We start from the raw sequence: 14,350 nt of genomic DNA, 5'->3' as shown, positions 1-14,350 counted from the left end.
TCCTTCCCTTCAGTTTCTCTAGCCCCTTCTCCAGCAGCTGCACAGGCCCAGCTCGGTTTCTCCCAGCCAGGGGGCTCCCTCCTTTGTCCCGGCTCCGGGGGTAGGACTGTGCCGAAAGGGGCCGCCCTGCCACCCTGTGAAGTCGTGCGGCCCCCTCTGCCGGCCCACCCTTTCATCTTGCCGAGCGTGGGGCCTCCCCGTGACCCCCACGCCCGCGTAGCACTCCCGGGGTGGGCCGGCATCTCGCCACCCTCCCCACCCCCCACCCGTCAGGGCCGGCCTGGGGTCCTCAGTCCCCGGGCGGCTGGTGTCGGGTAGCCGGGGGTGAGCCGGCCGCAGCCCAGGGCCGGAGCACGCCCAGGCCGCGGAGGCGCCGGGAGAGGGGCGGGGAACCGGCCGAGCCGGCCGCTCCCGGCAGGAGGAGCCGCCGCCGCCGCGCCGGGGCGGGCTGAGGGAGGAGCGGAGCGGAGGGGTGGGGAGGCGGAAACGCGACCGGGACCGGCGGGCCGCGAGCGGGCGGAGGCGCTGAGCGCGACCGTGAGGCCGGGCGCCGCGGGCCGAGAGCGAGCGCGGAGAGCGAGGGCGCCGCCGCCGCCCGGAGCCGCACAAAGGGCAGAGGCTGGGGCCGTGGCCGGCGCCTCAGCGCGCGGGCCTGCAAGCGGCCCCCGCCGGCCCCCGAGGAGAGAGCGGCGCCGGCGGCCATGGCCGGCTACGTGCCGGGTCAGCAGCCGGCCAACCGCAGCCAGGAGAAGGAGTTCGTGCAGGCGTACGAGGATGTGCTGGAGCGCTACAAAGGTACGGGGGGGCCGCGGCCGGGGCCGGCGCGGCGTGGCCCTCGGGGTCCTCCCGCCGGGCCTGCGGCAGGTGGGGCGGCCGGGCGGGGTCGCGCCCACCCCGGCGCTCGGGCTCGGCTCTGAGCTCCTGTTGGTCGAGGCCGGTGTGTTCAGAGTTGAGGTAAGCCTTTGGAGCCGTCTTCCACGGTAGACGGCGCTTTCCGTGTCACTAAGTTACATGATTTGCCTTATTATCTGGCCCCAGCTGGAAGGAGGCGAGACGAGGAGCGGGCTGTGGAGACCTAATGCTGTCGGGAGTTGCTGGGGAGGAGGAGGAGGACCCGGCGAGAGAGGAATCCTCCATTCGCTCTCCAAGCGGATCTTCCTCTCCGGGAGGCTCGGACAGCTGCGTGCCCGCGGAGGGTCGGTCGCCCCCTTTTGTCTGCCTCAGCCTCAGATCAGTCGCGTGGAAGCCGAGGTTGTGAATCACCTTGGTTTTTTGGGGGTTGGATGGGCAGCCGGCGAGGCATCCGCTTGTGTCAGTGAGTGTGCAGTTTTTTTAGTGGACAGGGCTTCCCCCGCCCCCACTCTCACCCCTCCTGAGACTGGAGCCTCATTGGGGCAGGGGTCTATTTCTCTCTTTTTTTTCCCTCGAAAATAAAGATTTGTCTTGGAGCTCGGATTTCAGTTCCCCGAGGCTCTCTTGCTAAGCAGTTCTGCAACTTAATGCCTAATGTTAAAGCTAGGGTGTATGCCGAGAAAGTTTTGGCAGGCCACAGGGTCTGTGGACTGCGTTTCTTTAACTAGTGTAGGTGCCTCTTAAGTGGAAGCCAGGGGTGCCGGCCTTCGGAGGCCCTTGCTTGGATCTTTAACATCCAGTACTGGGGATTTGCTTTGTGTGGCAGTTGTGCTTTCCACAGACATGGAGATTTTCCCAGAAACTACATAGGCAGCACTTTCTCCTATTTTATTCAGCTCAGGCCCCTGTGACTGAGCCTTTAGGGTTTTTTTGTTTTGTTGTGTTTTGTTTTTCACCTGAAGGAGAGGAAACTTCAGCTGTTATGACTGAGTCCGGCATACTTGTTTATGATACCTATCCAGTGAAGGGAAACTAATGATGAAGCTGTAAAACGTTTTTTTTTCCTTATGGCATTTGAACCCTGCTTGGGGATGCAGCAGAAAAAGAGAGACCGAGATAAAGAGATGAAATGCTAAAATGGACCTATTTCTACTTGTTTCCTTCTGCACCAGCTTCTGTAAGCTGCCCAGCTTTTCCTGCCTGCAGCAAATTTTATGTCAACCCCCTGTGGTCTTTCTTTTAAGAAAGGGGGTTCATTTCAGAGCACAAGCGCACAAAGAGGTTACTTAGATTGTGCTGCTGAACTTCATTGAAAAAATGCTGCTAAGTGAATGGTTCCATTAAGTTTCCTTTGCAGGCCTTTGAGCAACACTGCACTCTGCAGGGGGGAGGATACTCTGGGACTGTCTTGGGCTGTGACAGCTTTAAGCCAGCAGCACTAAAACAAACATAAGAGGAGAAATCTCAGTACCTTACTGGATCGTATTGCTGGTGAACTCCAGCTGAAAGGAAGTCGGACTCCTAGCAAATGAAACTGGGGAAAAAAGGGGAAGTAGGGTTTGTTTCAGGTTTGTTCTTCTGTTCAGTTCTTTTAGCTGTCTCACTCAGTTTGGCTTTCCTTTGATCAGGTGTATAGGAATTTGATCCTTCTGAGAAACACAGGTCTCTTTTATGAGGGGAGGAATGAGTAAAAAATTGTTGACTAAAGTAAATTAACTTGAGCTCTATGAGGTTTTTGTGCAGTCTGCTCTGTGAGAGGTTCCCCTCACTGCACCATTCTTACTGGGAAGTCAGAGTGGTTTAGCATCCGGGCCTTTTGTTACTTTGCTCTGTGGAGTTCCTACATTTTCCAGACTTAGGAACCCCGCTATTCCCTTAATAGGAGAGATCGTCTGCCTAAGTAGAGGAGTTTGCGGAATCAATAGAGCAACCAGGGGAGGTAGTTTGTGTGATTAATGCCAGGAATTAGTTGTGGGAGAGTGATGTGGAAACAGATTTAAAGATGATGTCCTCATGGGTTGCCACCAAATTACTTGGATCTGTTTCTCTGCTGCTGTTAATTGTGTAGTTATCCCCTTCTACAAACGGAAACAGAATTTTTGTATTTAGGAGAACTAAAGTTTTCAGTGCCATAAACTGCCCCCCTAAAGGGGCAAAGGTGAGAATTGATGAATTTGCAAGGTGCAGGGAGGGAGCTGTATTAGGAATGGTTGTCAAACATGGATTTTCCAGAACTGTGCCTGGCAACCATTTTCCTATGTGTTGATAGTGGGCAGGTCTTGGCATAATTAGATGATTCAGCATGAGCGTAAAAGCTGTCCTTCCTTTCCCAAATGTCCCAAAAGTTTTCTCAGATAACTGGCCAATAAATAGGAGACATTAGATATTTTGGTTGGGAACAACTGACAGTGCCGTTGTATGGCCTTCATTTTTAAGGTCTCTAATGGAGGTGACACAGAGAACCAGCATTTTGAATGAGATCTGGTTCCTGCCCTTGGTTACTCACATCTAGTGAGGGAAAGATGCAAACAAGTAATTATGATGCTGTGATAAGTGCTAGAACAGAGGTCTGTATAAAGTACTGTGTAAGCAAGAGGATGGATGACTATCTCCTCCTGAGGCTCATTGTGGGATTTGACAGAGGAGGTGACACTGGAGTGGGCCTTTAGGAATGGATGGGATTTTGCCAGATGGAGGAAGGTGGGGTAGGGAGAGGGCAGGGGGAATAAAGAGCATGTGCAAAAGCATGAAGGTATAAAAGTTAATGGAGGGGTTTGAGGAATGTGAGTAGTTGGGTGTTATTAAAGGGCTAGAGTTTCGGTGGGAGTAGATGATACTGTAAAGGAGCTAGAATCTAGTTAGTAAGGGTTCTTTTTATGGCTTTATTCCATAAGTAAAAGGAACGAAGGGGGGCGGTATCACTGAAATTTTTTTTAAAAAGCAGCAACTAATATGCTAAGTTTATTAATACATAATAGGAAACATACCTGTCCAGTGATTGAATACTTTTGTTGCTATCCAGGGTATTCTCCTACCTATAGTCAAGTGTTTATGAGGCTGAGTTATCAGATGGTTGTTGCTTGGTAAACATGAAAACAAAGAAAAGGGAGGTGAATCATTTTGAGGGGTATTTCCTCTAGATGATGATAGGCGCCAGTCACGTAGTTTTCCTAAGTTTGAGGACCTGGTTTGAGGTCCTTATTGAACACCGAAGGAGACCAAGATGGAGCAGTCAGAGAGGTAGGAGAACCAGGATCTGATTGCTTTCCTAGGATGAAGACATACTCTACAGAAGAAGCAGTCCACATTTGGGCTGGTTTAAAAACAAATTTGATCTGGGTTCATAGTGGTTGGCTAAGCAGAAAGGGTAACATATAACTTAGGTTCAGGTGAAATTAGACTTTTTGTTTTCACAAAGGCCTAAAGGCTAAAGAATCTTTACATGCCAGGCTGGACTAGGAATAAAAGAGAACATTCACATTTCAACACTGGTAACATCAACTGTCTGGTAATTATAAACTTCAGAGTTCTTACTTTGGTGCCATGGGTTATACATGACTAGTTAGGACTGGTTTTTGTTTTTAATTTCACAGAAAATAACTTATAAAACTTACTGCACAGAGTTAGGAGCAAAGGGGCTGCATATTCTTTAACATAAAAAACAAGTTAGGCAGCCTGGTTATAGTAGAAGGAGAATAATAGGCTTTGGAGTTCAGCTGGGCTCCATTCCTAGTTTTGGCAATTAAGTTCTGCGGTGTGACCTTGGAGAAGTTGCTTACCGACTTTTTGATCTTTGGGTTTCTCTGTTAAAGTGGAGATAATAATACTAGCTTCTTGGCACCCTTGAAAATATGAATGAGCTATTGGCATGTATTAGGCCACTAATGTTTAAAAAAATTTTCATTTATGTAATGCTTTATATATTTTGCAAAGCAATGTCATTCATTATCTTTATAGAGACTTTAATTTTTGTTCAGGAGCCAGGCACCTGATTTCCAGATGATTACATTGTATCAGAGGAGAAAGTTTTAAAATTAGAGCAGTGGCTTGGTTGGTAAATGAGATTATTGTGAAAATGCTTTGTTAGTGCATATTAGTATCATTATTATTCCTAGTTTTTAGTTTCTGAACCACAATCACACAACTTAGTGTCTATGTGCTTAGATCTCCGAACTGTGGAGAATTTCTTCTTCTCTTTATGTGGGAGGGTAATCCCTTTGATATTTTTACACAAAAGCAAAGTAGTGTAAAGTGACAAAATTTTATGAATTTGCTGGTTGGCACTCACAGGCTGAGGATTTGGGATTTTTCACCCTAAGTGAAGGTCTGAAGCAACCTCTTGGTTAAATGTAGATTCAGATTTTAAATTCTGGTATTTTTGAACAAAGTACTAGAGTTGGAGTAGATAGCTTATAGACGGAACAATAGAGTAATTACTACTTCTGGACATGGGCACTGTTAATTCAGAAAGTGAGTCAAGTCCGTCTGCTGGGAAATCACAAGCCTTGGCAAAGTTCATGGTGTTGAAATAATAAAATGTGTGCATGTGCTAACAGTGCTTATGGGAGCTGCTGCTTCTGTCTTGGACTTGCTTGGCAAGTGAAACAATGCAAGCCAGAGAAATGTATCAGCTGAGGCCTGTTATCCTGATACTTTTCAAAGCCAATCCAGGTTTTAGGGATCAGGATAGAAATAATACTGCAAAGTATACATCTGGGAAAAGAAACATCCCAAGATCAAAAGTCACAAGTGAACAATTAGTGTTTTCTTGATGTTCTTGAAAACATGCAGGCATTGCTTCTTTTATGACACAAGTTTGGCCCTTTCAGCTTCTGGTAATTATATGTTGAGCCTTGTGGTCCTGTGACTAGGTTCTATGTTGTGCTTCTGCTCTTCCTGTTTTTGATGGAATCAAAACTCTGTAGTCTGGCTTCTACCAGGAGCATTTACTAATTTACTGGACTGGAGGAGTCCTTTCAGGTCCTTTGGCTTGGTTTGTATAACTAAGAATGTCTATTCCACCTTTTTTTGTTACTTCTAATAAAATATTATTTTTTCCTTCCAGTGCTTCTCAGGTCCGGGAATAGATTACATTGGATCTCTGGTTCTTTGTCTCAGCCTTCAGGGCTTTACATAGTTTGCTCTGCAAACCCAACTGTATCAACTGTTATTCTCCAACTCATTTCTCTATTCTATTTTGGCTGGTCTCAGTGATCCTTCTTGCTATGTTGTCAAACATGGCTATGTGCTTTTCTTTGTCTTCTTTTCCTCGAATATCCTCTCCCTTTCTCTCTGATTTTCCAAATATTACCTGTTTTTTTGTTAAAGCTAAGCTTGAGCCTTGTGTCCTTCTTGAAACTTTCTCCTCAGACATTGATCTCTCCTTTCCCCTTGAACGCTTATAATGTCTCTTTCACAATTAGTCTCTTAAGTACATGCTGTTTTATGTTATTCTTGTACTGTCTTGTATCTGTTGGGATTGTTTCCCTAATGAGGTCTTTTATTTTTATTTTCTTACACTTTAAAACAATTTCATCTCATCAGTGTGAGGAGATGAGAAAAGTTATTTTTGCTTTTTCAAAAGCTTTAAAATAGATAAGTAGATAAAACAGAACCTCTTTTAAATGAGAGGTTTAGGTCTATTGCTCTTTTAATTTTTCAAACATTATTTGGTCTTTTTTTTATTGTGGTTACATATATACAACATAAAATTTCCCATTTAACTACTTTCAAGTATATAATTACAGTCACAATGTTGTGCTACTATTCCTAATGAAGTTTTTTTTAAATAATTTTTTTAAAGAAGCTTTAAATTACATAAATATTACATAAAAAATATAGGGGATTCCCATATGCTCCACCCCCTTCCCATCCTACACTTTCCCACATTAACAACATCTTTCATTAATGTGGTACATTTTTTACAATTGATGAGCACATGTGGAAACATTGTTACCAACTGTGGACTATAGTTTACATTATAATTCACACTCTGCCCCACACACTTCTATAGGTTATAACAAAATGTATAGTGGCCTGTATCCATCATAGCAATGTCATACAGGACAATTCCAATGTCCTGAAAATACCCCTCTGTTATACCTATTCTTCCCTCTCCCTCCCTTCAGAACCTTTGGTGGCTGTTGCTTTTATATCAATTATAAAAGTTCTTCCATTGCTAGAATAATAAGTCTATAAAAGAATAATAATGTCAACTTTAATCTGTCGTTCATTCCCCAATCTTGAGGATTTTGAGATGGTAATGCCCACCCTGTTTCTTATGGAGAGGGGACTTAGATCCCATGGGGAAGATGGATAGAACTATCTTGCTTGCAGTTACAGACACTCTCTGTTCCTTGGGATGGGTATTGTCCATCATCATCTCCTCATTAGTGGTCCTGGGTGAGTCCAAATAACTTAAAAGTAGGTTTTACAACTCTGCTAAGATTCAGGGCTCAACAGGCACATGAACAGACCTAAGATTTTAGTCTCTGGGACATATATTTAACAAGTATAGTGCTAATAGGTTCAAATAAAAGGGGCAGAAGAGCCATGTGTAGAGAAATTATAAATGAGTCTAACTCTTTTACACTGGGGAGCATAAATTCCAAAGTAATGTCCAATGACAGGGTGCCAAATTCCTGAGATTGTCTGCCCTGCTTATAGTGTCTAGATGTCTTTAGAGCCTTCAGGAGCCCCACTGTTTAAGGCACTGTTTACTGTGGCAGGCAGTGAGATCCTGCTGAGACAGGATAAGCATAACCTCTGGAATGACCTCCTGACTCACTTAGAAATCTCTTAGCCATAAAAATTCATTTGTATTTAATATTTCCCCCTTTTGATCAAGGTCTTTTTCCAGATGCATTGCTAGTTGGTGCTTGGTAATAATCCCTTGGTGCCAGGGAGGCTCATCCCCAGGAGTCATGTCCTGTGCTGGGGCAGTAGGGGAAGAGAAGAAGGTAGTGCATTTATAAGCTGAGTTTAGCTTAGAGAGAGACCACATTTGAAAAACAAGAAGGCTTTCAGGAGGTAACTCTTAGGCAATATATAATACTAGACTAAGTTTCAATTTCATAAGAAAAGGTTCAGAAGTACAATCATCAATATCAAGGGCCTGGTGTAATGGTCTGTCTTCCTTCACTAGGCACTGCCCTGTACTTAGGGGATTCTTGCCATTCTTATTGGAGAATGTAGCAGGAATCTCCAGAATGGGAATTTAATAGCCTTTTGGTTATTGTGTGTTTTCTACCCACCGAGACAATACCCCACGAACCCTTGAATATATTCATATGCCTTAGACTCATGCCCTAGATGTATCCCTTCCCACACATCCCCCCATCACTGACACCCTGTGCCAGTGATTCTCTCCTGTCACAGTTGTGACCTTTCTGTGACCCAAAACTCCTCCAAAAATGAAGCCCCAAAAAAACCAAATAAAATTAATAAGAAAATAAAATAATTTTAAAAACTAAATGAAATACAAAATTTTAAAATTAAAATAAAAGTTTTTATACATTGTTTTCACAATAAGATCTGTTATTTGTCTGTAGAGTGACAGTTTCTTCCATATGTTCCCCCAGTGTCTTATTTTTTTCATTTTATCTTCAAAGAAGCTGTAGGTTACAGAAAAGTCACATAGAAAATATAGGGGGCGGCAGACTTGGCCCAGTGGTTAGGGCGTCTGTCTACCACATGGGAGGTCCGCAGTTCAAACCCTGGGCCTCCTTGACCCGTGCGAAGCTGGCCCATGAGCAGTGCTGATGTGCACAAGGAGTGCCATGCCATGCAAGGGTGTCCCCTGCGTAGGGGAGCCCCACGTTCAAGGAGTGTGCCCCATAAAGAGAGCCACCCAGCGCGAAAGAAAGTGCAGCCTGCCCAGGAATGGTGCCGCACACATGGAGAGCTGACATAACAAGATGATGCAACAAAAAGAAACACAGATTCCCATGTCGCTGACAACAGAAGCAGACAAAGAAGACGACGCAGCAAATAGACACGGAGAACAGACAACCCGGGTGGTGGGGGAAGGGGAAATAAAATAAATAAATAAATTAATTAATAAATCTTAAAAAAAAAAAAGAAAATATGGGGGATTCCCATATACCCAATACCCTCCTCCTTTTCTACTCTCCCTATTAACAACATTTTACATGTGGATGGTACATTTGTTACAATTGATGTACAAATACTGAAGCATTGCCACTAATCATGGTCAATGAATTATATTATGGTTTACATTTTACACCATACACTTTTTTATAGGTTTTGATGAAATTTAAAATGGCTTATATCCATTCTTGCTAGATCATGCAGAACAATTCTAATGCCCTAAAAATGCCCTATGTTCCATCTATTCTATTCTTTCTTGCCCCTCTCCTTGGAACCTGTGTTAACCATTAAAGTTTCAGTTTTTGAAGAATAAGATTCCTAGTTGCTTGCAGTAATATTGTGGACTAGACATATTGGTCTGTTTTCTTCTATTAGGCACTGCCTATGTTCTCAAGAGATTCTTAACCCTCTAATTGAGAACACAGCAGGACTCCCTAGGATGGGAGTTTAATATTTCCTTGTTTATTGTGTGCATCTCCACCCACTGGGATAACACACCTATGACAAGATGAGCACTTACATATTCTATAGAGGCATGCCCCAGGTGTTCCCTATCCCTCGTATCCCCCTACACTTAATGCCCTATACCAGTAACCCTCCCCTGCCATATTTGCCAAAGAACATTCCCACCATTGTAGTTCCTTTTTTTATAGACGGGTTTATTTATTTACCCACCCCCCTGCCGTTGTCTGCTCTCTGTGTCCGTTTGCTATGCGTTCTTCTTTGTCTGCTTGTCTTCTCTTTAGGCGGCACTGGCAACTGATCCTAGGACCTTCTGGAGTGGGAGAGAGGTACTTGATCTCTTGCGCCACCTCAGCTCCCTGGTCTCGTAACTGTCTCTCTTCTGTGTCTCTTTTTGTTGCATCAGCTTGTCACGCAGGCTAGCACTCCTGTGTGGGCCAGCGCTCCACTCGGGCCATCTCGCCACTTGGGCCAGCACTCCTTGTGGGCCACCTCTCTGCATGGGCCAGCTTGCCTTCACCTGGAGGCCTGCAGAATTGAACCCTGGACCACCCATGTGGTAGATGGGAGCCCAATTGCTTGAGACACATCTATTTCCCCCACCATTGTAGTTTTAACCACAGACCTGCAAATCCCCAAAGTTCACCTGTTCCCTCCTTTAACCCTCTCCCCAGTTGCATGGAGAGTCCAGCCCAACCCCCCCAACCTACTCCCCCTCGTAGCCCAGCACCACCAAATTTAGTCACATCACTGTACCACTCTTACTCCCATCCACTACCCAACCACACCCTTCCACCTTACCTAATGAAGTATTATGCTCTTTTAGCGTAGGGGTTTTTTGCAGTTCTTTTGCTTGTGGCTGTTTGACTGGCAGGGAATTTCTCTTAAGAAAAGTGGCAGTCATATCAGTGCTTTCAAGTTATATTTTAAAATAATTTTCGTTTCATATTAAAAAGCAGTATGGGTATTTAATGTAGAGAATTGAAAAATATAGGAAAGGAATTTTAAATAATATGTCTTCCTTAGTTGTGTGTATGCATGTTTTAGAAGTAGGGGAGTGACAGACCTGGTATGACTAGGAGAGAGTGGAATTCTCAAGGATAGTTTTTTGGCTAGCCTGGGACCTGGTACCCTCAGCTTTCTGTTGCTGTCTAAAATTGTATAAGTCTGCTCCATTAGGCAAAAGTTTTCAATTTTCTTTCTCTGCATAACATTTCTTTCTTCTGCATGGCCATATGTCCGTCATCAGGGATGTATCGCTTATCAGGGATGGTGGTCTGGGTTGTGGTCTAGGACAAGTTAATTAATTGGTCACTTAGCATCCTTCTTTTGGGCAAGAGCTTTGCCAGCTGTACTATTGGATTCCCTCTAACCACAGCAAATTTCTGTAGTGATATTTGTTCATAAAAGGTAAACACAATTCCTTTGTATTGATGAGAAGAATGTGCTCTCTTGAAGTGTTTTTTTTTTTAAATTTATTTATTTAATTCCCTTCCCCTCCCCTCCCCCGGTCGTCTGTTTTCTGTGTCTTTTTGCTGCGTCTTGTTTCTTTGTCCGCTTCTGTTGTGTCAGCGGCGCGGGAAGTGTGGGCGGCGCCATTCCTGGGCAGGCTGCTCCCTCCTTCGCGCTGGGCGGCTCTCCTTATGGGTGCACTCCTTGCGCGTGGGGCTCCCCTACGCGGGGGACACCCCTGTGTAGCACGGCACTCCTTGCGCGCATCAGCACTGCGCGTGGGCCAGCTCCACACGGGTCAAGGAGGCCCGGGGCTTGAACCGCGGACCTCCCATGTGGTAGACGGACGCCCTAACCACTGGGCCAAAGTCCGTTTCCCTCTTTTTTTTTTTTTTTGGTTCTACGATCTCTTTATTTTTTTAAAATGTTACATTCAAAAAATTTAAGAGGTTCCTGTATACCCCCCAATTCCCTCCCCCCCACCTCACTCCTCCCACATCAACAACCTCTTTCATCATTGTGGCACATTCATTGCATTTGGTGAATACATTTTGGAGCACTGCTGCACCACATGGGTAATAGTTTACATTTTGTTTACACTCTCCCCCAGTACATTTAGTGGGTTATGGCAGGATATATAATGTCCAGTATCTGTCCCTGCAGTATCATTTATGACAACTCCAAGTCCCGAAATGCCCCCACTTCACATCTCTTTTTCCCTCTCCCTGCCCTCACAACTACCGTGGCCACTTTCTCCACATTGATGCTACAATTTCTTCCATTACTAGTCACAGTAGTTCCATAGTAGAATATCAGTAAGACCATTTTAATCCATATTTTATTCCTCCATCCTGTGGACCCTGGTTGGTAATATCTACTCTACCTCTATATATAGAGATGGGGTTGAAGTGTCTTTTGTAGTCAAATGATTTTCAACCTTATATGAAGTGATTTTGTTGTTGTCATTCAACAACAGTGAATAAACTCGCTGTGTACACTCTACTAGTACTTGCAAGCAGACACTATATTGTGGAAAGTGTTAGTGGGGAGATAGGTGGGCCACTTAGAAGCGTTGAAAGAATGATATTAAGAATAGAGGTCGGAGAGTAGACCATCCTGAATGTTAGTATGAAGAATCTGAATTGTAACGTGGTGGTTGTATAAATGACGAATGAGAGTGGAGGCCTCTCTCTAGGAAGCCACTGTTCTAACTGAGTCACGAGGTCATTAAGGGATAGCATTAAGAGATGGCTGTCAAAGAAAAGAAGGAATGTATTGAGAGACTTTTCGGGGGCAGCTTCAGGGACTTAAGTTTAGAAACCAAAATTTACTATCCCTCCTCCCAAGACTTTGCCAGAAGTAAGTCCTTTTTTCTTCTTGTATAAAATCTTTTAAAAATTTACTCTGTTTTGAACTTGTTGACAGGACTGTACATTTGAACCTGTGACTCAAGGTTGTTTCTTAACTTTTTCTTCTCTTTAAATTAGCAATACTGAGTGCCCTAGAACACCCATTTTGCCCATTCTCTGAAAAAACATTGTATTCTTCCAGGAATATATGCCAAGATTCGTGTAAGAAATTCCCTTAAAATTCATCTAAAACCATCTGCAGTATCTTGATTTGCTAATCTTCCATGATGTCAGAGGGCTTCTTTGGAGGATTCAGTCATTTATTAAATGAATAAACATTTATTGAATGTTTACTCTGAACCAGAAAGTAGGGTAAGTACTGGGGAAACCATCAAAGATAGGTGACCTTGCAGCTCCGTGATTTTACAGTTTAATGGAAAAAACATTGATAAACCGAGAGTTACCATCAGTGATCTCATATGAATAAATGTTGATGATATGTTAATGAAGAGAAGTACCCAGTGCAGTCAGGATGGGAAAGGGTTAGGAAAGGGATCCAAGAGGGGATGAAACCTTAACTGTCACCTCAAAGACTGAGGATAAATTGGGCAAAGAGTTGGGGGGTAAGGGATGTGAATGAGAGAACCCGAGGAAAGGGGGCATGTAGGGTGTTAGTAAGGTTGGAGCGTGGAGTGCGAAGGAAGAAGAAATGGATAAGGTAGGAAAATTGGGCAAGACTAAAATGTTGACTGCCCTCATGTGTCTAGTTGTATAGAGTTTGGACTTTATCTTAAAGGCTTTTGGGAGCCATTGGAGGATTTGAAGTGAGGAGATAACTAATCAGATTTACATTTTAAAAATACTTCCTTTCTGGCAGCGGTGAAAAGAAGGACTAAGTTGGGTATGACTTGTGATTGACTAGTTAGGAGGCCATTACAGTAATTGAGGCAGGGAGTGATTAGAGCTTAAACTAAGGTTGTGGAAGTGATGATGTAGCAGAGTAGGCAAATCAAAAAATGTTAAGGAGTAAAATCCAGGTTTTGATGACTATTGGATGTGGTGTATGAGGGGAAAGGAAAGGTCGTTAAGATGACTTGCAGGTTTTAGCATGGGGCATCTGTATAGGTGAGCGATGTCCTTAACTAAAACATAGGAAATACAAGAGAAAGAAGATAATTTATGGTGAAGTTGTGGCAGAGATGGTACAGGGGAAGCTATTGAGTTCAGTTTGGTTGCGTTCAGGTCGAAGTTTCTGTGGGATGCTGTTTAGCGATGTCTAGTAGGTAGTTGGTTATATAGTTACGTGTGATATTTCGTGTCTCTTACCTCGAGAGAACTATAAAGGAGGCAGTCATCAGCACATTGAATCAAAGCCATAGGAGTGGAGGGGGAGATTGCTTAGGGAGTATATGTAGAGTGAGAGGAAGACTGAGAGAAATAGTCTGGGGAATCGTAAAGGGAGGGTGGTTTCAGGACCAGAGGAAGAGGATTCCCTGAAGGAAATTATCCATAGAAAGGGGTTGGCCATAGAGTCAGGAGGAACTAGGCCGGTGTGGAGGATGTGCCATACACTATTATATTCTACAGAGGTCGAGCAAATAAAGATGAAAGGTGTCCATGGATTAGCAATGTAAAAGTCACTTTCCTGGAACATTTTCAATCTCTGAAACATTTTCAGTAGAGTTGTGGGAAGTGTAGTCGAGAAAGCAGTGGGTTTGAGGAATAAATGGGAAGTGAAGAAGTGGAGTCAGTGAGTTTTGAAATCTGGCTCTGAAGGAATAGGTAGGAGAAAGGCATTATATATAGGAGGATATATGGTGAAGGGAGTTTTGTTTGTTTGTTGTAAACATATGGACTAAGGCATGAACTCCAGGCATTTATTGGGCATAAATCTCATAGGCAAGGTTTACTGCTCTTGCCTGTGTATTGGAGCTTAGAAACATTTGTGGGCTTTGCTTTCCATGAAATTGCATGATAAGTATTCCCCTTCTGTTTGGACTAGGTTTGTGAAGACGCAGGTTCTTTGCAAGACTAGACAGAGTGGCTATTGTGGAAGAGGTAGCCTCCTCATTGTTTATTTTGGCATGCAAGTAGTGAACGTGATGAATTTTTCTCATGACTCAGAG

General features: G+C 44.1%; 1 protein-coding gene across 1 annotated transcript in view; it reads left to right on the top strand.

Annotated features, from left to right (window-relative positions):
- Positions 1-476: 476 nt before the first annotated feature.
- Positions 477-14,350, top strand: part of MACF1 (microtubule actin crosslinking factor 1) — a 385,648-nt gene continuing 371,774 nt past the window's right edge. Inside the window, exon 1 of the mRNA XM_058303848.2 lies at positions 477-795. Coding sequence (XP_058159831.1) covers positions 702-795 — 94 coding nt within the window. The 5' untranslated portion in view covers positions 477-701. The remainder of the gene's footprint in view (positions 796-14,350) is intronic.

This window comes from Dasypus novemcinctus, chromosome 9 (assembly GCF_030445035.2).
Source record: "Dasypus novemcinctus isolate mDasNov1 chromosome 9, mDasNov1.1.hap2, whole genome shotgun sequence".
Lineage (NCBI taxonomy): Eukaryota > Metazoa > Chordata > Mammalia > Cingulata > Dasypodidae > Dasypus > Dasypus novemcinctus.
The sequence above is the reverse complement of the archived record's forward strand: the minus strand, read 5'-3'. Positions and strand labels throughout refer to the sequence as shown.